Source organism: Mizuhopecten yessoensis, unplaced genomic scaffold (genome assembly GCF_002113885.1).
Source record: "Mizuhopecten yessoensis strain PY_sf001 unplaced genomic scaffold, ASM211388v2 scaffold1405, whole genome shotgun sequence".
NCBI lineage: Eukaryota > Metazoa > Mollusca > Bivalvia > Pectinida > Pectinidae > Mizuhopecten > Mizuhopecten yessoensis.
Window position 1 is genome coordinate 173,852 of NW_018404030.1, and position 24,339 is coordinate 198,190.

Genomic DNA, 24,339 nt, shown 5'->3' on the forward strand with positions numbered 1-24,339 from the left:
TTTGCTCAAACCCGTTTTCTTGTAACTCACTTAAATCATGTCAAACGATCAAAAAGTCAAATGTAAACATTGAAAACAGTGTTTGGCTTTAAGTTCCTTTAATTTGTTTCCATATTAGTGGTAATATTAGATTTAATTATTATTTTACGAACGGAACAAGAAATTAGGCTTGAGCACAAACTCCATGCTTGAGCATGAGAACGGCTTCATGAAGACGGGCCCGAAATTGTTTACATAAATCCTCCTCGGGGATAAGTTCATTTAAAAAAGGAGTTTTAAGCAAAAACTTCCAAGAACATTTTATTTTCGACAAGTTCTTCATGAAGCAATTTATTTTGTTGCTTTAGGATCGAAGATGTTTAAAATGAGGGCTGTTTCGACTTTTGTTTGTCTTTCGGTCGGTAAAACAGCAATTTCCGTTATTTCTTTCTTGAATCTGTGAAGGTAAACAACACAACTCGTATTATGATGAAGAAAAATAACATCGCCGTTTATTATTCAATTTACTCAAACCCCGTTAAAGCTATCCTCAAAAACCTTTAAAAAAGGCTACGCCTGCAATAAATGGTAGGAACATCCGATACTGGGAATCGTATCATGTTTTTTACAAAACAATGTAGAAATATTTGCACTTGAAATAATGAACAGGATGTTGGCTAGAAACCAGTAAAACATGAAAATACCACATCTTCTGATGAGCAAGGGGCAAGTAGGTGTACAGTGCGTATCCACGGATTTTCTGCCAGACGCATCGTGCTCCTTCCAAAGACTACATTGTATAGGGTAAGTACAGTACCTTACAGTACCTTACAGTAAATCTGTCGACATTAACCGCCAAAGGTAGAGAGTAGACAATTTCTTAATAGACAGGTAGTCCATATAGACGGGTTAAAAATAGAAAACACAGTTTCTGGTTTAATCAACATGAAATATGTAGTTATAGACAAACGATTTTTACAGGCAGGTTTTGATACCTATAAATAATTTCGGGTATTATTCAGGTGGTTGTTGTAGAAAGATGGTCCTTATAGACAGATAGTAATATGTAATATGTATAAACACGTTTTCTTTATAGGGTAACTATATATAGGCAAGCAATCTGTATAGACAAATTCCTTTTATTGAATTGAAAACACAATTGTTGATGTTGTTTATATGGAAGTGATAGACAGACGGTCTTTATAGAAAGGTAACGTTGAGATAGGAGAAAAAACCCCGCAATACTTGATCATGTAGTTATAAGAGCAAGTTGTTTTTACATTGAAAACACAATTTTGGATAATCTTTGGGCTGTATTATAGACAGGCGGTCTCATAACATAAATGTGGTTTAATATAAGAATACTACAATTTTGGAAATTCCTTCTGTAGTTGCTTTAGGTAACTAAGTTTAAATACAGATTTCTCTGTATAATCAACGTTAAACAGAGCAAACCAATGTTTACCCAGTGTGACTCGCTAAAATAAATCGATGGCGCGTGTATCCCCGTCAGTGATGCCGTCTAATGGTCGGGGATTATTGTTGACGTGGTGTCACAGGAGACCATACATTATTTACCGATGCGTACGTACCCACCATCGTCCTCGTACCATTACTACCAATATATACCGAATGGTCGAGAAGGCGGACCATGATCCAGCTTCTATAAGCGATTCATGGTGGATAACATCTTTCTAGAAGAAGGTCATGTTTTGGAGGTAAGCTGTGTAACGTGTGAGGTGGGTTAGCGTATCTTTGTTACATTTCAGCAGTATGTTCTGTAACGCTGAATACAGCGGCCATACAGCTTGACAATTTCTGCGAATCGTTTGATTTTTGTACAACGATATACTGTTCACTTGATTTAATACTATTGATAGATATTACTGGGCTACAGAGAAAATATGATTGTAAAGATTTTTTTATCTATCTTCATACCTGTCTTCGCTGTTCTGTTTTGCTTCTCTTGTTTCTTACTTCTCTGCGTTTAAGAAACAAATCTTGATTCATGTGTTATTCGTTGTCAATCAAGGTTTGTCAACAAGAGAAAAGAGACAAATAATTAATTTGGCCTGAAATCAAATTAAGCTTTCAGGCGCTGGTAAGGCCTCGCCGTACAGTCTATTACAACTGCCAGCAAGCAGCTCTTTAATTATATTCTTCGGATTCTTAATGACTTGCTTAAGGTTTTCTTCAATTGCACAAGGCAATTCCTTTGTTAACGATTATATAATAGATTTAATGTGTTGACACGATAAATCTGCGTAAATGTCTTAATTCTTCAACACTGCCAGATATATGTTTACGTTCGGTTACGCACGTGATATGTTAGGTTATCTTTAAGTGGTTATACACGTGAACCAGTGTTACCTCGGTAATACACGTGCGTTATGTTACCCTGGTTAACGCATCGAATGATGGTATTGTGATTATACACGTGGCGTGATGTGTACGTGGTGACATACGTGATATGGTGTTACCATGGTTATACACGTGAGGTGATGTTTACATGGTGACAAACGTGAGAAGGTATGACCATGGTTATACACATGAGAAGATGTAAACATGGTGACACACATAAGATGGTATTACCATGGTTATAAACGTGAGGTGATGTTTACGTGGTGACACACGTGAGGTGATGTTCATGAGCTTATATACGTGAGACGGTATACGTAACCATGGTTATAGGCATGAGGTGATGTTTACGTGGTGACACAGGTGAGATGGTATTACAATGGTTATACACGTGAGGGGATGTTTACGTTGTGACACACGTGATATGGTATTACCATGGTTTTACATGTTAAGAGATGTGTACGTGATGACACGCGTGAGATGGTGTTGCCATGGTTATATACGTGAGGTGATGTTTACGTGGCGACACAGGTGAGATGGTATTCCCATGGTTATACACGTGAGGTGATGTGTACGTGGTGACACATGTGAGATGGTATTACCATGGTTATACACGTGAGGTTATGTTTACGTGATGACACACGTGATATGGTATTACCATGGTTTTACACGTTAAGAGATGTGTACGTGATGACACGCATGATATGGTGTTACCATGGTTATACACGTGAGGTGATGTTTACGTGGTGACACACGTGATATGGTATTATCATGGTTATACACGTGAGGTGATGTTTACGTGGTGCAACACGTGATATGGTATTACCATGGTTATACACGTGATGTGGTGTTTACGTGATGACACACGTGATATGGTATTATCATGGTTATACACGTGAGTTGATGTGTACGTGGTGACACACGTGAGATGGTATTACCATGGTTATACACGTGAGGTTATGTTTACGTGATGACAAACGTGATATGGTATTACCATGGTTTTACACGTTAAGTGATGTGTACGTGATGACACGCGTGAGATGGTGTTACCATGGTTATATACGTGAGGGGATGTTTACGTGGTGACACACGTGATATGGTATTATCATGGTTATACACGTTAAGTGATGTGTACGTGATGACACGCGTGAGATGGTATTACCATGGTTATACACGTTAAGTGATGTGTACGTGATGACACACGTGATATGGTATTATCATGGTTATATACGTGAGGTGATGTGTACGTGATGACACACGCGAGATGGTATTACAATGGTTATACACGTGAGGTGATGTTTACGTGGTGCAACACGTGATATGGTATTACAATGGTTATACACGTGATGTGGTGTTTACGTGATGACACACGTGATATGGTATTACCATGGTTATACACGTGATGTGATGTTGACGTGATGACACACGTGATATGGTATTTCCATGGTTATACACGTGAGGTGATGTGGACGTGATGACACACGCGAGATGGTATTAACATGGTTATACACGTGAGGTGATGTGTACGTGGTGACACACGTGATATGGTATTACCATGGTAATACACATGAGGTGATGTTTACGTGGTGGCACACGTGAGGGGATGTTTACGTGGTGACGCACGTGATATTGTATTACCATGGTTATACACGTGAGGTGATGTTAATATGTGTTGACGCACGTGATATGGTATTACCATGGTTATACACGTGAGGTGATGTTAATATGTGTTGACACACGTGATATGGTATTACCATGGTTATACACGTGATGTGATGTATACATAGTGACACACGTTATATGGTAATACCATGTTATACATTGAGGTGATGTTTATGTGGTGACACACGTGATATGGTATTACCATGGTAATACACATGAGGTGATGTTTACGTGGTGGCACACGTGAGGGGATGTTTACGTGGTGACACACGTGATATTGTATTACCATGGTTATACACGTGAGGTGATGTTAATATGTGTTGACACACGTGATATGGTATTACCATGGTTATACACGTGATGTGATGTATACATAGTGACACACGTGATATGGTAATACCATGTTATACATTGAGGTGATGTTTATGTGGTGACACACGTGATATGGTATTACCATGGCTATACACGTGAGGTGATGTTAACGCTATTATGCATATGCTGTTGTAGTGGTAGTTCACATGAATTGATATTAACCTAGTAATACAGACGAGGCAACGTATCTGTGGTAATTCAAGTCAGATGATTTTGCCATAGTTTTACACGTGAGTTTATAATAACGTGGTTTTACACGTGGGGTGATGTTACAGTGTACCGTGGTTGAACAAGGGAGATGATCATAACGTGGTTATTCACTTAAGATGATGTAACATTGATTATGCATGTGAGATAATCTTACCATGGTTATACACGTGAGTTGATATGACATTTCTACACTTGAAGTGACGTTAAATTGACTAAACACTTGAATTGATGTTAACGTACTTATACACTGGATGCAATATTAACATGGTGATGCACGTGACTTGATGTTACTGTGGTTATACGCATGCGTTGATGTTACCATGACTATACTCGTCTGAGTATCTTTATATGGTTTTACTCGTGAATTGGTGTATATATAGTTACAAACTTAAGTTCATGTTAACGTGGTATATCAGGTATGGTGATGTTTCTGCGGCTACACGCGTGGGTTGATGGTTACACTGTACGTGGTTGTACAAGACAGCTGGTGTTATTTTTGTTATACACGTGAGTTGGTGTTACCGCGGTTGTACAAGACAGATGGTGTTTTCTTTGTTATACACGTGAATTGGTGTTACCGTGGTTGTACAAGACAGATGGTGTTATCTTTGTTATACACGTGAGTTGGTGTTACCCTGGTTTTACACCTGAAGTATTGTTACCGTGGTTATACACGTGAGTTGGTGTTACCGTGGTTTTACACGTGAGTTGGTGTTACCGTTGTGTTACACGTGAGTTGGTGTTACCATGGTTTTACACGTGAGTTGGTGTTACCGTTGTGTTACACCTGGTGTGTTGTTACCTTGGTTATACACGGGAGTTGGTGTTACCGTTGTGTTACACCTGAGGTGTTGTTACCGTGGTTATACACGGGAGTTGGTGTTACCGTTGTGTTATACCTGAGGTGTTGTTACCGTGGTTATACACGTGAGTTGGTGTTACCGTTGTGTTACACCTAAGGTGTTGTTACCGGTAACGTTGTGTTACACCTGAGGTGTTGTTACCGTGGTAATACACGTGAGTTGAAGTTAGCGGGGTTGAACGCGTGATAAATGTAAACGTTGTTATACACGTGACCTGATGTTACCGTGGTATACACGGGACTTGATATTACCGTGGTGTTCACGTTCGGTGCTGTTACTGTGGTTATACACGTGAGGCAATGTAAATGTGGCTTTACGCGTCAGTTATGAGTTATATTAACGAAATTACTTTAGCTGACATTAACATCCCTTTCCAATGCTATAACAGCCAATTTCTAATTCATTGCATGTATGCAACATTCGTATATAATACAAGCATTGAACAATATATTTGCCTTGTGAAGATTAATGAGAAACTTAATCGAATGTGTTTTAGCCCAGGAAAGAATATAAATGACCTATAAAACCCTTTGAGATGTATTGGTGTGAAACCCTTGTTCTTTGTATCAGTTTGTTATGTTATAAAACGAGCAGCCTTTCCGATATGGGTAGTCAAGAGTAAACGAGATAAGCGAACAAATAAACTATTTCATGTGTTCGTTAAATTTACAAAACAGTAAAAAGACAGAATTACGTGTTAAGTTGTTACGTAGGGTGCTTAGTCTCTACCGGACGTATTTATATTGGCACTATTTACAGTTTCGTTGAAAGGCTAATAAATAAATCCTCAAAGTCGAAATGTCTTTATCTCATCTTACATGTAGCACCAGTAACTAGTGTTACACGTGAATATTTTCAAAAACTGTTCTGGTCGTTCTGTCAAACTGTTGAATGGTCTTCGATTGGTCTGTCGTCTTATTTCAGCAGTAACATTTGAAGAAACGACCTTGTTTCAATAAAGATTGCAAGGTTTGGAAGGGGTTGTAACCATAAAATATTGTACATTATTTAAGGATTGAAATGTATGTTTATATTTACAGTTTCGTTGAAAGGCTAATAAATAAATCTTCAAAGTCAAAATGTCTTTATCTCAGCTATTGTTACACGTTAATATTTTCTAAAACTGTTTAGGTGTATCCGCCTGAAGAAGAATGGCCTAGCGGTGGATCTGACAGATATATTATTTTATTCTATATTTTTCTTCGCAGGGACTTGTTTATTTATTATCTACTGTATACATTTGTATATGCATTTATTTATTTCATCTATGGTGGTATGGAAGACTGTTCCGTACAAAATATCCTTGAAACTTGTTCTTCGAGAATATGATTAAACAAAATCATGTTGCATACTACATTGTTAAAAACACGTTTTTAACTCCTTTAACTATTTATGTTCTAAACAAACTGTTGGAACACTTGATGGGACAACCATTTTTACGGGAATAAAGTCGTGTTTACTTTGTTTACCAATTCTGTCTTGTAACAAACGTCATTCGAAAGCATTCGAGAGTTTCCGTCAAAATTTGAATTTAACATCACGTTATGATTAGTCCTTATTGACTTTAACAGTTTGACGGAAAGACCCGAACAAAGAAAATATTCAAGTGTGATAATATATAGCTGTTTCAAGCCTTTTCAGTTGACAGTCAAAACTGTTTCCCCCTTTCTTTAACTGTGGAAAAGATAATTTTAATTTTCCGTTATACTTAATTTCTGAAAATGTGTTAAACATGAGGTGTTCAGCCTTTTTTAAGTCGATAATGAATACTAATTTGAAAGTAGTTATAACTGAAAAAATAGCCTCAATATCCGGGAAAATCGAAATTAAGAAGATGTGTGGTGCTGTCTGTAGACATTTGATACCAGTTTTTGTGTGTTTAATTAATTCAATAAAAAGTATGACTGATGAACGCTAACAGTTTTGAACAGCAACACAAGGACTTATTTTCACAGCGTTCCTGACTGTTACGATAGGAGTGTACAAAGACTTATTCTCCCAGCGTTCCTGCCTGTTACGATAGGAGTGTACAAAGACTTACTTTCCCAGCGTGCCTGCCTGTTACGATAGGAGTGTACCAAGACTTATTTTTCCAGCGTGCCTGCCTGTTACGATAGGAGTGTACAAAGACTTATTTTCCCAGCGTGCCTGCCTGTTACGATAGGAGTGTACAAAGACATCAAATTTAGTGTGAAATTCTGTTCTTTATTTTTCTGCAAGAAAAAAATGCCAATAGCCTAACCTACGTTCAACGTCCCGTTAAATATTGAAAACAGAAAGAAAATACAATTTCTAATGTCTCCTTGTACGTTTTGACATGTTGTAATATATTATACCAAATTTTAAAGGTGCAGTCTCATGTTTATGCATATTAGGTCATTCTTTCAAGAACCAAGATACAAGGTACGTGGTCGACTCTGCTTGTCGATTTGTGAGTCCTCGGGGTTTTCCGTATCCTTGATGACCTCAGTTATCTTTTTTGAGTAGTGGCACGTTCCTTATATACACGCTTTGTTCGTTATTAGTAATAAGAAATTTCCCAGTTCCTCTAACTGTTGAAATTTGGGTATCAAAGTGTTCTAACCCCCCGATAAGTTCAAAAACCTGACGTCGGCGTCACACATTTCCGACTACGACTTCTACTTCTGCATTTCGGCGTCAAAATAGCCTTGTCGCGAGTCTTTCTTGCCTCGTAAACATCTATTCGGTCGTCTTTTGATTCAAGTTGTCCGGAAAAGGAAGAAATAGAATTCTAAGGCCGGTATCACCAGGACAATTTGCCCTGTTTCTTTTATATCAAGCCTGTTGTGATATACTTGAATCAATGCCAAATTTTACTGCCTGTTCAGCGATCAAAACGGCTGAATCAATCTATCCTCCGATCCAGTGACAGCATGGGCAAGTAAAATATGTTTTAGTTTCAAATTGCATCGACAAACATTTTACGTAATATGGAAGTTGATTCAGCTGATGAACTTTTCCTCCCCGAGGATGGCTTTAAGCCATGTAGCTTGATTTGACTCTAGAATGGTTTGCATGAGAAATTGGTTGTAAAATAAATTACCAAAAAAAATGTTTTCAAAAAAATAAAATTATAACGGATTTTTTTAGGCGCACCTCTCATTTCTCGCTGTATTTCTATATACATTTGGTAACACTTTAGACATGTATTTCCATTCCACTTTAATACCACTCACGAGCCCCAAAAGGACGATATGGCCATAGTGTGCTTTAAACAGTCTACTTTGTTCGGCTTTCTGGATCTATAAATTAGACTGTTAAAAATATCTTCTTATCATCGCCTTTCTAACTACCAATCTCTCCCGTTTAACCTTATACACTATGGTTAACCTTATACACTATGGTTAACCTTATACACTATGGTTAACTGTATACACTATACACTATGATTAACCTAATACACTATGGTTAACCTTATATACTATGGTTAACCTTATACACTATGGTTAACCTTATACACTATGGTTAACCTTTTACACTGTGGTTAACCTTATACACTATGGTGAACCTTATACACTATGGTTAACCTTATACACTATGGTTAACCTTATTCACTATGGTTAACCTTATATACTATGGTTAACCTTATACACTATGGTGAACCTTATACACTATGGTGAACCTTATACACTATGGTTAACCTTATACACTAAGGTTAACCTTATTCACTATGGTTAACCTTATACACTATGGTTAACCTTTTACACTATGGTTAACCTTATACACTATGGTTAACCTTTTACACTATGGTTAACCTTATACACTATGGTTAACCTTTTACACTGTGGTTAACCTTATACACTATGGTGAACCTTATACACTATGGTTAACCTTATACACTAAGGTTAACCTTATTCACTATGGTTAACCTTATACACTATGGTTAACTGTATACACCATACACTATGATTAACCTTATACACTATGGTTAACCTTATATACTATGGTTAACCTTATTCACTATGGTTAACCTTATATACTATGGTTAACCTTATACACTATGGTGAACCTTATCCACTATGGTGAACCTTATACACTATGGTTAACCTTATACACTATGGTTAACCTTTTACACTATGGTTAACCTTATACACTATGGTTAACCTTATACACGGTGGTTAACATTTCTTTGACAGCTTTGACCAAATTGAGTAAGCATTTTAAAGAAACGTTGACTATTTTACTGATTGACCAAAGTTTTAAAATGGTTGCATTTGGCCCGTTCTTTTCTTCTGCATGGAACAGAAAATCATCGACCATCCCTGTGAATATATTAACAGAAGAATCTTCTTTAAGATGTCTTCTGATCAACAAATCAGATAGCGGCGTCACGAACAAGCTTTGTTTAGGCGGGAGCTTTCCTTCAGATATCGGCGTCACGAACAAGCTTTGTTTAGGCTGGAGCTTTCCTTCAGATATAGGCGTCACGAACAAGCTTTGTTTAGGCTGGGGCTTTCCTTCAGAAAGAGGCGTCACGAACAAGCTTTGTTTAGGCAGGCGCTATCCTTCAGATATCGGCGTCACGAACAAGCTTTGGTTAGGCAGGAGCTTTCCTTCAGATATCGGTGTCACGAACAAGCTTTGTTTAGGCAGGAGCTTTCCTACAGACAGAGGCGTCACGAACAAGCTTTGTTTAGGCAGGCGTTTTCCTTCAGATATCGGCGTCACGAACAAGCTTTGTTTGGGCAGGGGCTTTCCTTCAGATATCGGCGTCATGGACAAGCTATGTTAAGGCAGGAGCTTTACATCAGAAAGCGGCGTCACGAACAAGCTTTGTTTAGGCAGGGGCTTTCCTTCAGATATCGGCGTCATGGGCAAGCTATGTTTAGGCAGGAGCTTTCCATCAGAAAGCGGCGTAACGAACAAGCTTTGTTTAGGCAGGAGCTTTCCTTCAGACAGAGGCGTCACGAACAAGCTTTGTTTAGGCAGGAGCTCTCCTTCAGATAGCGGCGTCACGAACAATCTTTGTTTAGGCAGGAGCTCTCCTTCAGATAGCGGCGGCACGAACAAGCTTTGTTTGGGCAGGGGCTTTCCTTCAGGTATCGGCGTCACGAACAATCTTTGTTTAGGCAGGAGCTTTCCTACAGACAGAGGCGTCACGAACAAGCTTTGTTAAGGCAGGAGCTTTCCTTCAGATATCGGCGGCACGAACAAGCTTTGTTTAGGCAGGAACTTTCCTTCAGATATCGGTGGCACGAACAAGCTTTGTTTAAGCAGGGACTTTCCTTCAGATATCGGCATCACCAACAAGCTTTGTTTAGGCAGTGGCGTTTCTTCAGATATCGGCGTCACGAAGATATCGGCGTCACGAACAAGCTTTGTGTAAGCAGGGACTTTCCTTCAGATATCGGTGTCACGAACAAGCTTTGTTTAGGCAGGGGCTTTCCTTCAGATATCGGCGTCACGCACAAGCTTTGTTAAGGCAGGAACTTTCCTTCAGATATCGGCGTCACGAACAAGCTTTGTTTAAGCAGGGACTTTCCTTCAGATATCGGCGTCACGAACAAGCTTTGTTTAGGCAGGAGCTTTCCTTCCAAAGAGAAATCTACCATCGCGTACCATATCTTTCTGACACGTAATACCGAAGTCGGCAGTCGGTATGAAAATCTATTGTGTAAATAAAAACATCACGAAATGATATATTATTTAAACTACTCGAAAACTAAACAACTATTACTGAACACACAATGCATACAAATGGTACATTTTTTGATTTTTTGATGTGCATGTAACTTTCAATTTGATTACATGGCCGGTTTATGTGTCCGTGCATGGTGATCGTGTTAGTGAAATACCACATTTTCGTAAAACGTAATTTGATAATCTTCTCATGGGCAACGTTGAAATTATAACATAAATGTTCTCTGGTTCAAAATTATTCATATTGGGCAAAATAAAACACAATTTATTTTAGTTATTCCTACAGTCGTTAAAAAATAATTGGCGCGTATCGTATTTATGAGGTTTGGTTACAAGCGGCTTTTACATCCTCCGACAGTTATCATACTAAAGCTTCATCAATTATGTAACTATAATTTGATTATTAACGTTTATTTTGTTGCTACCACATGTTATTACACTGAACATTAAATCAGCGATTCTAAAAGTGCCAGCTTTAGGTCAAATCGGTCATTCTAACATATTTACGGGGTTCACTTTCGCGCAACACCGGTAATAATCAATAGTCGTTACTGATACGAAAACAATTACTGGATGTTTCACCAATTGTGCCATTATACAGGTTGAGATAAAACTAAAGAATTTCAGCAAAGTCTAAACGTCATCATGCTTAATTATCTCAAATATACATTCAGGTCAGGTCCCACAAACATTTAATACAGTATACTTACTGTACATGTACCTTCCTTGGGGTAGGGATCTAGGTTGGTTGTAGAGAGTTTCACGTCCTATTAACAGCTTAGATTATTGAAAGCCTTGTCTCCATGTGTTTAGTATATGCGTGCCTGCTAGTGTGTATGAGTGCTGGAGACAGGGTATGTTGGTGTATTTGCCTCCTTGTGATAGCGCGGATCTGATGCCGACTTTATAGTGCTATCTCACTTGAATATCATGCCGAAGGCACCTGGCACAGCATTCCGCCCGGCTATATTATACAGACAACGGGTGAACCAATTGTTGTCATTTCCCTAGATGCTGAACGTTAAGCAGGGAGTAACTAACATTTGAAGGACATTTTTAGTTCAATATGAAAGCCAAAAGTGAGGTTTTGGCAAGTAAGGATCTAGGAATAAAAGGTAGTTAGAAGTAGACAGAAATATAAAGATCCCAAATATTGCAATGGGCGCAGCAGATGTTTTTGATCGCCTTTGTGTTTCCACAAAAGCATATCCCCAAATTCTGCATGGGATTCCCACCTTAGTCGCCTCTTACGATACACGTAGGGGGTAAGAGCGAGCTAGCAGATGTATTCTTGTCATGATCCCCAACCTGCAGTGAGACAGCTTAATCGCTGTAGTCACACAAATAGACATGCCTAACGACAGAAGTATCATATTTACGACATCTTATTTCCTTTTACGACACGTATAGCTTCGTACAGTTGTTTTCCTGAACTAAAAAACTATTTTCCTCAAAATAATAAACGAGAAGTACAAATATTTCTTGAATGTGAATGGATATTTTTGAAAATTTGATTCTAATTTTTTTTAATTCAAAACATACTAAAACGAAAATGGAGGCAAAAACACAAGTACCTGATTTATTTATAATTATTTACCGTAAATGTAATAAATGGCCGTAATTTCCATAACAAGTTACTGTAAATGTTATAAATACCTTAATTATAATTTCTTATCGTAAGTGCAAAAATAACATGTCGTGAAATTACTTGGGGCAAAAGTTATCATAATATATCGTCCATGCAGTGAATGAATTACCATAAATGGATGTACGTTAACTTACCATAAACCAATAACTTACGAAATATACCGTAAATGTGATAAATGTAATTATAACTTACCGTAAAACTAATAATAATACTATAATATTTTTTACAATATATTCCTCTTTAATTGATACTCGTTTTTATTCTCGTTCCTAAATTAATTCAATCTCTGCTGTTGATGAGATTGTGTTTTTCTTTGCTCGATTGTATTTTCTTCCTGTGTAACAGAAAAGGCAAATCAGTCATTCTGTTCGTTCGGGACAAGTTGTGTAAATGTATTCCGAACGTAATTGACATTTGATTACTACAGCGCTGCAGTAAGAATACATTAGCATATAACTTTATCACTTCCTGGAGTGTATGTATGAATAGAAGACGTCCAAAATATCCCAGTACTGTCTGCTGCAGGTTTTGTAATGAACAATCCGTCTGCGGTAACCGATTATATAGTAATCGTGTAATTCAAATTTCTCCCGTGATAGTTGTACATTTCATAACTTCCAGTCCATGGGTGATTTTTTTATGATTTCATTGCGAGAATTAACCCCACGTGGTGTGACGTCAGAGTGTTTTCATTTACTTTATTTAATGCGAAACTGAAAGCATTCGAACGGGTGGTCGGACGGCGCAGTGAATAGCGCACTCGCCTTTCAACATGACGGGGGTTCGATTCCCCGATCAGCCGTGGAAATACGGGATCACCTAATTGACCACGTAGATTTCTTTTTTACTACCTCCATAAAAAAAACCTATTCATTTCTATAAAATTCAGTGTTTACATTTGACCCTGTGATCGTTTGACATGATTTAAGTGTGTTAAAAGAAAGTAAGTTTGACAACAGAATCCATGATTGAACATGAGAACGGTTTCATAAATACGGCCTAGGTTCGTAACTTGTCATGAAAAAGGAGGTGAAAAACGACGGTATCAACAAACCCTTAAGTGAACGTGATAAAAGGAAAGGTTTTCTTGTAGAGGCTTATACAAATAAAGGAAGAATAAGACCAGGTTTACCGGAAGGGTAAGCGTTTTCTCCTTCATCGACCGCACCACCCTGTAAATGTAGGCCTAGTCAAAGTAAACTGACGTTAAAGAGAAAACAAGGGTAATTCTTCTTGTTTTTTAAATCCCCCCTAATTAATACAAAATAACATGTTTATTAATTGTTATGTGCTATAACACACATTTGTTTGAAGATGCTGTTACCATATTTATTTTACCCATCAAGATTGCCTCCATAGTTTTTTTCTTTACTTTATTTTTTATATAAATTCATGCTTACCTGTACTGCTACAATTTTAATACAAACATATTGAATCGATACTTTTAAAAAAAGTCGATCTCGTGTAAGGTTGAAATTGCCAAACTTCCTCGTTATACACTGAAGGTATTTTTTTTAATTGACAAACGCATTGTTTCTCTTTTTTTTAAACATTTCTTTTTATTATATATATATTTTATATATCATAGTTTCGATTTTTGTTGCTTTTTCACATTTTGAACTCTCTGTTTGAATTCCATGACCACGCGCACATAGGGTAATGTACCCCAGTAGTTGAAATGATAGTTATAAAGTCTAAACTAACGAAATGGCATGAGCATATGACTCTATTAGATTTATTAGATCTACTAGATTTATAGGTAAACGATTCCACTGCAACAATCATGAAAACGTTCCACAGTTAGGCAGAACGGCTTCGTTTCTGAAATGGTACCTTAATTGTTTTGCCACTCAAGAGCTTAGAGGTGCGAAAATAGAGAATAAACGCGTGTTCGACCTATAAATATGTATTACGAATGTAATTATAGGCAAAAAATCCAAAGAAAATCAAATAAAACAAATAAAATGTGTGGAAAGATTTTAAGGAAACTGCAAGATGGGATTACACTCTGAACACGGCAATTACATGCAAGACACTAAATGAAACGGAAAAGGTTAAAAGGAACTATAAAGATATAAAACGAGGCATGACTCCAGCTTCCGTGTACGGTGTCTGTGACGTAGAGACGGCCATGATGTTTCACCGCTTGGGATGCTAACGACGTTTGGAACACCGTAACAGATTTCGTCAGACATTAACGTGTCACGAAATTGAGAATGTCCCCTTTGGGGTTAGGGAAATGGTGTTCACAACCATTCGACGTTAGGATGGTTACCAAATATCGATCGACGTGCATCTCAAGACACAAAGACAATAGCGGGCTGTCGCTGTCGTGGCCGTTTTGTGTCATTTCTCGATTTGCCATTATGACGGCAAACCCCATGTGATGTTTTTCATTTCAGAGGACAAGCCATCCGTTCCTATTGTTTATATTACGTTTTTGACATTGAGATCAAAACCAGCAATATCTGGTTAGCCTCACAGCTCATACCGTGACGGACATACCTATAAAAAATAAGACGCCTTCCCTTTCAACATTTGATTAGACCATTTTTAAGTCCTACCCTTTTGAGCCCTAGCATCACCGTTTAGGCTTAGAAAACAAAACAGTTGTAATTACAATTTAATTCATATTTTGCATATTGTAGCAATTACCAAATTGTATAGGTGTTATCCCTTGTGTGTGTGTGTTACGTTCACCTTGCCATTAAATGTAACATCGGATTTGTTAGCAAAACATTTGTTCAGTCATCTTACCTTTGTAAGGATTGAAAAATGTTAGCGAAGACAATTGGCGTTTGCTTGGTTGAATTTTAAAAGCTTGTTAATATAAGGTTCTATTGAGAATCGCCAACATCAAGTTCCAGGGTTTACAAATCACTAAAGATTCGGTATTGGAGGGCTCACTCCCAATTTCACGACTTCATGATCGACTGCTGGTATTCAAATCATATAACACAGGATTCCGAGAGGCGTAAGTTGATGAAAACATAGGGCATGCATCATTGTGACCATCATGTTCTCATTAGCAGTAATTCTATTTCCATGTATGGTATGAAGGTCGATTTTTTTTTTGTTCTCATTAGTGTGGCTGGTGGTTTCGATGTTACTGTACTACCCCGGTTCCCACTTCAAGGACCTGGTATTACTAGGATTTGCAATAGATTTACATGGTGGGTGTTGTCTTAGAAACAGAAGACGCTTACCTTTCGGAACACCTGGATTTACAAACATTGTTCCATGTTCTTATTCATCCATGTAAATCCTCATTTGGTCACATTTCCCTCTAAATTCATCCTATCTGAGGATGAGATTGTAAGAACTATTGAGTTCGTGGTTGACCATGTTTTGGTTGAGTTCGATGGCTGGAATTTCCAGTAGACTGTAGGTATTCCCGTGGGAACGAACTATGCCCCTTCTTCAGGCCTTTTGTTTTCCCATGTGAAGTTTATCAGAACTGCTAACAGAAACCTAACCAACGCCTTCAATGTGTTTTTCAGATATAGCAACGAAATGCTGGTTTTAGATAACAAGAAATGTTTTGCCATAGTAGACTCTCCTACTTAATCCACTTTCCCCGATCTTTACTTACAAAATGTACAGCATGACCAACATGAACGGCTTACTTCTAAGTTGAACGATAAGCAGTACTAGTTTGGCTTTCTGATCGTGAATTTCCCCTTCTTGAGGAAATCATCCATGCTTCCCATCCATATGGTGTTTACTTGCAGGTCATATTTAATTACGTATTTAAGAGCCTACTTCGAGATCATCTATGACGGATGTCGACAGATAGGGGAAAATTAAAACATGCGGTTTCAAAAGATGAAGGTTAATAGACTAGTTCAATGGCCGCCATCATAGTCTCGTAAGGAAATATGCTATTTCTTTGTGTGACATGGCCGCCATCATAATCTCGTCAGGAAATAGGCTACTTCTTTGTGTGATATGGCCGCCATCCTAATCTCGTCAGGAAATAGGCTACTACTTTGTGTGACATGGCCGCCATCATAATCTCGTCAGGAAATAGGCTACTACTTTGTGTGACATGGCCGCCATCATAATCTCGTCAGGAAATAGGCTACTTCTTTGTGTGACATGGCCGCCATCATAATCTCGTCAGGAAATAGGCTACTTCTTTGTGTGATATGGCCGCCATCCTAATCTCGTCAGGAAATATGCTACTACTTTGTGTGACATGGCCGCCATCATAATCTCGTCAGGAAATAGGCTACTACTTTGTGTGACATGGCCGCCATCCTAATCTCGTCAGGGAATAGGCTACTTCTGTGTGTGATATGGCCGCCATCATGATCTCGCAGGGAATAGGCTACTTCTGTGTGTGATATGGCCGCCATCATAATCTCATCAGGAAATAGGCTACTTCTTTGTGTGATATGGCCGCCATCATAATCTCGTAACGGAATAGGCTACTTCTTTGTGTGACATGGCCGCCATCATAATCTCGTAAGGAAATAGGCTACTTCTTTGTGTGATATGGCCACCATCATAATCTCGTAAGGGAATAGGCTCCTTCTTTATGTGATATGGCCGCCATCATAATCTCGTAAGGGAATAGGCTTCTTCTTTGTGTGATATGGCCGCCATCATAATCTCGTCAGGGAATAGGCTACTTCTTTGTGTGATATGGCCACCATCATAATCTCGTAAGGGAATAGGCTACTTCTTTATGTGATATGGCCGCCATTATAATCTCGTAAGGGAATAGGCTACTTCTTTGTGTGAAATGGCCGCCATCATAATCTCGTCAGGGAATAGGCTACTTCTTTGTGTGATATGGCCGCCATCATAATCTCGTAAGGGAATAGGCTACTTCTTTGTGTGACATGGCCGCCATCATAATCTCGTAAGGAAATAGGCTACCTCTTCGTGTGATATGGACGTCGATGCTTTTCCACACTACATGTAGTATTTCTCATGGTATTGGTGCACTACCCGAGTTCTCGATACGAGAACGCGGTATTACAGTTGTGGGATCGCACAACGTTACACGATGTGCGGTGTGCGCACGATGTGTGCACGGTGTGTGAACGGTGTGTGCACGATGGGCGAACGATAAAAAGCTGGACGATCATTGCTTGCGCACATCTGTGCGCACGATGGACGGACGCTGTGCGATAACAATCGTGGTTGGTGTAAATTGAGGAATGCCTTAACAATTTATACGGTTTTGTGTTTAAACATATAAACTTGATGTTTACGTATGTTTCTATATTCTAGCAACATCTATAAACTTATATAATTATCTTTCTGTCTATACATTCTTATATTTAGAAATTGTGTTTTCTGTGTTTTTAAACAAACTTAATCGTCACATGTAAAATTACAACACAATCCCGTATACAGGTAAACATAACTACTTTGTACATGAACCTGGACCGTAGTTTTCTCCCCGCCTGGGGCACTTACGTAACTCGTCGGGTAAGGCCGGGGTGTGAAAATCCAGGTGAAGGGGAGCCATAGGCAAACGAATGCAAATAACAAATACTATTCATTACGGTCAAACGGTATCGCATATCAGCTCTGTGTGCCAGGCACTGGTCAGGTAAAACTCCGGACACTCATAAAATTGTTATTTACCTGTTCTGTTACCTTGGAGCCAGACCCATTCTTGACAGCCTTACGGTCGCTGTAATACTGTGTAACACGCATTGTGAAATTGTGTAATCTTGAATATTGTGATGAGAAATTACAGATATATACACAGTGTACATTATCGTATACAAGCTTTCCGTATTTTTGTCATTCCGTAATTTTGATCTTCAAATGATACCAAATCGCACAGTTGTGCGGAGATAATCGCACAACGGGGCGAACGATTGCTAAATCGCACAGTTGTGCGCACCATGTGTGGACGAAGTGCGGACGGTGTGTGAACGATGTATGCACGGTGTGCGCACGCTATTTTTGGTGCGTTGTGTGGTCCCACAACTGTACTTGGACTTAACCTACATGTATATATATTTACATAGCGGACGTCTCTTCTCCCTGTTCTTTTTCTAGGGACTCCATGTAAATCTTTCTTATGTTTATTTTGCATAGTTTTATGGACTTTGAGTTCGAATTATCTTGTTCTTTAATTCCGAGGTCGAATCTTGGTTTTGTTATTCTTCTTTTTCTTGTTGTTTTATTAATTACATGCTTCAGTGAACTTTCTAGTGAACTTTCTATGCAGCACAGTTCCGTTCAAACATATTCTCCAAGATGCGCTAACGTGCATCATGAAATATGTTTGAACGGAACTGTGTTTGATACCCTCATCAATGTTAATGTTGTCTTATCAACTGGCACTTGAAAAAATAGTACATAATGTATTTCAAATCTTAAGTCTTGTTTGGTCGTGTTTCACTTAAATATTGTATTTTTATTGTTTATACACTCAAAGAAACCTGGAGACATTTGGTACTCGGATACATTTTTCAAAGTTAATATAGATTCCTGCATGAAAATATATGTTTTTTAATAGAAAATTTGAGCGCGAGCTTTAGATATTTTCTCACCTGAAATCGGCATTATATAGACCGTTAAATAATATAATATGAAGTGCTTTTTACTTAAACTATCTTGGTACATAAATTGTATCAAATTGTTTGACGAATTGCATATTAGGTAAACGTACTTGTATAATTTCAGACCATATCATCACGCTTATCCGCGCATGCGTCTGACTGTACTTTTGATTGCCACTTAATGCCTTCCAATTATGCGAGTCGTAACATTTAAAATGAGAATCGATTTTGAATAATTTACAAGCAGTACAAGACAGTTAACAGATAATAAAATGTATACTGGCCTATATTCATGGAAGTCGACCACTCAGCAAGTCAAAGCACATCCCTCCTGTAATGTAAACGACAAATATATCTTTGTTTTTATGAGAATGTCGAATCTCCAACCCAAAGTATCGTCTTGTGCAATACAACTATTGACGAAAACTAAAATCTCTCTCTCACGCACAAAATCGATAAGCATTTTTTTGAAAAAAGAAAGTTGTATGTCCAAGGTCGGAGATATGTGTTGTATAACGTCGTCTCTAGTCGTTTTCCTGTCGTAATAAATATATCAATTTCTATTCTATGTTAGACATATACAATAAGGTATTTTTAAATGAAAATAAATCATCCACTTCCAGCTCCGATTCCTATTGTATGTTTCATATACAATGAACTATTTTAAAATGAAAACAAATCCTTCACTTCTAGCACCAATTTAATTTTTTTTTAATATCACCTCCTTTGTAAAAAAAAATCCAATATCATTATTTTAAGATTATAATGACAATATTAAAAGAAAACAAATTACAAATGTATTAAAACATGAGAAAAAATCGAAACAAAAACGCCGACATACAAATGTACCTTTTACCCGTACCTACAGTGAAACATTATAGAAAGTCTGGTTAATGAAAAAGCAATCCCCCTTCCCTTTAAAAAATACACCAAGAGGGAATATCGGCCTAGCTTTCTTTGTTGACCACATTCTCCCGTGTGTGTACAGTGTATCACATCGTTACTCGTCCCTGTCCTTCAACGATGACCTCCAATTCTATATCAGTTAATTATTTTTAATCGCCCGACTCTGGCGGTGTAACGTGTCCCCAACAGTGACACGAGCCGACTGGTATCTCCTCAATCGGCACGAGAGCATGACTAGGGGCGCGTTCTGGCCATCGAGCAAACATCGCAATGATGCTGGCCAATGATTCAATACGAGCCGAATAATACAGCATGACGTTTATTGAGAAATCCGCTGTTAACTTGGGCCTATTTTCAGCGGTTGTGCTTGGTGATTCCACATGCTTTCATTCTATCTACGTCCCGAAAGCGCTTAACTCGGTCTCATGTGAATGTTTTTGTGAGTGTCTGTCAAACGTTTTATGGATCTATTCCCAAGCGTGTTTTAAATTAGTATTTAATTTCTTTTTCTCCCTGTTCTCACTTTATTGTTCTTATGGTATTTAAATTAGCGGAGAATAAGCAATGGAAATTAGAACACGCCGCTCTATACATTCCTGACGGACTGCATGGTATGTTTGCCAAAACAGAAAGTGTTTCGCATGATTTTGCCAATATTTTGGACTATCTTTCAAGATGGCGTACTGCGTGTATCTAGTACCTTTAATAAATTACATCATATGAAGTCAATGTGGTGTTACCAATTAGACACGTGCAATCAGTAAAATCTTGTCGAACATATAGTGTTCACAGATCTCACCCATTCAGCTCGTTTCTATCTACAGGTGAGTTCAGTGGAGGTCGATAACGCTCGCGTGAGTTTGGCAGTCATATTTTTAACATTACAAAATATTACGAGACTACAAATCAAGAAAACTATTTCGTTTTCATTTATAATAGAGCTTTAACTGAGAGTTCATTTTTTTTGTATCTACTCAGATGATCAAAAATCAATACAGATTTAATAAATATAAATGTGTATCTTACCGGATAATTCTATATATAAAGGAGTTTTTCCAGCTTTGGAAGATTCTGGTCACGAATCCAGGTTTTCAACATACTGTGCAGATAACGTTTAAAACATATTGTATATATACAGCAATGCGGTATATTCGTATGGTTGTTAAACAACGTGGCATAAAATGGGAAGTAAACGAATGTTTCAAAACTATTTGTCGCCGTCCTCTAGAATCACATGTATCGTAGATGCATTGATCAACACGTTGTCGTCAAACACGTGCGCGAGAGTGCGTGGTAACCAAGCCGCTTCACACTCGGGCTGGAGTTACTACACAGGACTGTTTTCTGTACCTTCGTTCGATGTTGATAAACGTCTTTGTTCCCGCTGCTTGGAATATTATCTGTTTTACTTGGTATTATTTATTTCTATTCAAGGATTGTGATGAGGACAATATACAACATAAACATGCCTGACCCTTGCAATTGAATGACCGGAAGTAATAGGATCACCAGCAGAACGGCATCAGTGCCCTCAGAGTATAATGCGGAAGTGACGTAGGCAGCGAGGCCGATGTGGAAAATATGACACTCATAAGACGGCAGGTGGCAATGATTGTGGTCCTGTGTCTACTGACTGCGAAGTCAGGTAAGTCTGACACAATTATCTGACATAGGTCAACAGTACATTGGCCCTTATCTCTCTAGAATCTTTCATTTATACAGAGAAAAAAATATATACTTTTAACACTTTGATCAAATGGATGTCTGGTTTAAGGTTTCAATATTGGGGCAGATAAGCTATTTGGACACTGCTGCTGGACATTTTATTACAAAACTTTGCTGGTTATCTTGATCGGCTTGACCTATTTTGCCCGGTCCCTTGGTCACACACCACTGTCAAGTTTGATTTACTCGGCTCTGTATTCCTTTAGAGGTAGTCATTTTCACCTTACAATGGTATACCAATGTAGGTGTATAGTACTGTTTACTTACAATGGTATACCAATGTAGGTGTATAGAACTGTTTATTTACTATGGTATACCAATGTAGGTGTATAGAACTGTTTACTTACAATAGTATACCAATGTAGGTGTATAGATCTATTTATTTACAATGGTATACCAATGTATGTGTATAGAACTGTTTACTTCCAATGGTATACCAATGTAGGTGTATATAACTGTTTACTTACAATGGTATACCAATGTACGTGTATAGAACTGTTTACTTACAATGGTATACAAATGTAGGTGTATATAACTGTTTACTTACAATGGTATACCAATGTACGTGTATAGAACTGTTTACTTACAATGGTATACAAATGTAGGTGTATATAACTGTTTACTTGCAATGGTATACTAATGTAGGTGTATAGAACTGTTTACTTACAATGATATACCAATGTAGGTGTATAGAACTATTTACTTACAATGATATACCAATGTAGGTGTATATAACTGTTTACCTACAATGGTATACCGATGTAGGTGTATAGAACACTGTTTACTTACAATGGTATACCAAAGTAGGTGTATAGAACACTGTTTACTTACTATGGTGTACCAATGTAGGAGTATAGAACTGTTTACTTACAATGGTATACCAATCTAGGTGTATAGAACTGTTTACTTACAATGGTATACCGATGTAGGGGTATAGAACTGTTTACTTACAATGGTATACCGATATAGGTGTATAGAACTGTTTACTTACAATGGTATGCCACTGTAGGTGTATATAACTGTTTACTTACAATGGTATACCGATGTAGGGGTATAGAACTGTTTACTTACAATGGTATACCGATGTAGGTGCATAGAACTGTTTACTTACAATGGTATCCCAATGTACGTGTATAGAACTGTTTACTTACAATGGTATACAAATGTAGGTGTATATAACTGTTTACTTGCAATGGTATACTAATGTAGGTGTATAGAACTGTTTACTTACAATGGTATCCCGATGTAGGTGTATAGAACTGTTTACTTACAATAGTATACCAATGTAGGTGTATAGATCTATTTATTTACAATGGTATACCAATGTATGTGTATAGAACTGTTTACTGACAATGGTATACCGATGTAGGTGTATAGAACTGTTTACTTACAATGTTATACCAATGTAGGTGTATATAACTGTTTACTGACAATGGTATACCAATGTAGGTGCATAGAACTGTTTACTGACAATGGTATACCAATGTAGGTGCAAAGAACTGTTTACTTACAATGGTATACCGATGTAGGGGTATAGAACTGTTTACTTACAATGGTTTACCTATGTAGGTGTATAGAACTGTTTACTTACAATGATATACCAATGTAGGTGTATATAACTGTTTACTGACAATGGTATACCAATGTAGGTGCAAAGAACTGTTTACTTACAATGGTATACCGATGTAGGGGTATAGAACTGTTTACTTACAATGGTTTACCTATGTAGGTGTATAGAACTGTTTACTTACAATAGTATACCAATGTAGGTGTATAGATCTATTTATTTACAATGGTATACCAATGTATGTGTATAGAACTGTTTACTTCCAATGGTATACCAATGTAGGTGTATAGAACTGTTTGCTTACAATGGTATACCGATGTAGGTGTATAGAACACTGTTTACTTACAATGGTATACCAAAGTAGGTGTATAGAACACTGTTTACTTACTATGGTGTACCAATGTAGGAGTATAGAACTGTTTACTTACAATGGTATACCGATATAGGTGTATAGAACTGTTTACTTACAATGGTATACCAATGTAGGTGCATAGAACTGTTTATTTACTATGTATCTAAAAGTCACTTTTGATTGCAATTTCGAAATTGGAAAATTTCAAGTGTTCTAATATTTTGTCAATTAGCTTCGTGTGTTGATATTGTGAGTTTTATTGAAAGCTTTGTAAGTCTATGACGTCATTCAAAAATTATTGGACCAAAAATTATGTCTGCAAGCACATTTAGATTTCGGGAAAATTACTAGATATTACAGAAATTCAATTATATTCACCTCCGAGCAAGATCCCTTATTTTTATTGATTAACGATCGCATATTTCTGGTTAAGACAAACAAAACTAAAATAACTCCTAAATATTTCACAGATGATTAAGTCTTTTAATATTTGTCAAATGTTCTGA

At 37.6% G+C, this 24,339-nt stretch overlaps 1 protein-coding gene across 2 annotated transcripts in view; it reads left to right on the plus strand.

The window, feature by feature from the left end:
• Positions 1 to 24,339, plus strand: part of LOC110461539 (neuronal acetylcholine receptor subunit alpha-10-like) — an 84,511-nt gene that overhangs the window by 16,431 nt on the left and 43,741 nt on the right. The window contains exons 1-2 of one of the 2 annotated variants that reach the window (XM_021515052.1): positions 1,506 to 1,697; positions 21,624 to 21,834. In XM_021515052.1, the coding sequence (XP_021370727.1) occupies positions 21,771 to 21,834 (64 nt within the window). In that variant the 5' untranslated portion in view covers positions 1,506 to 1,697; positions 21,624 to 21,770. Of the gene's footprint in view, positions 1 to 1,505; positions 1,698 to 21,623; positions 21,835 to 24,339 lie in introns of those variants that run through there. The other variant, XM_021515060.1, reaches the window with a different exon arrangement.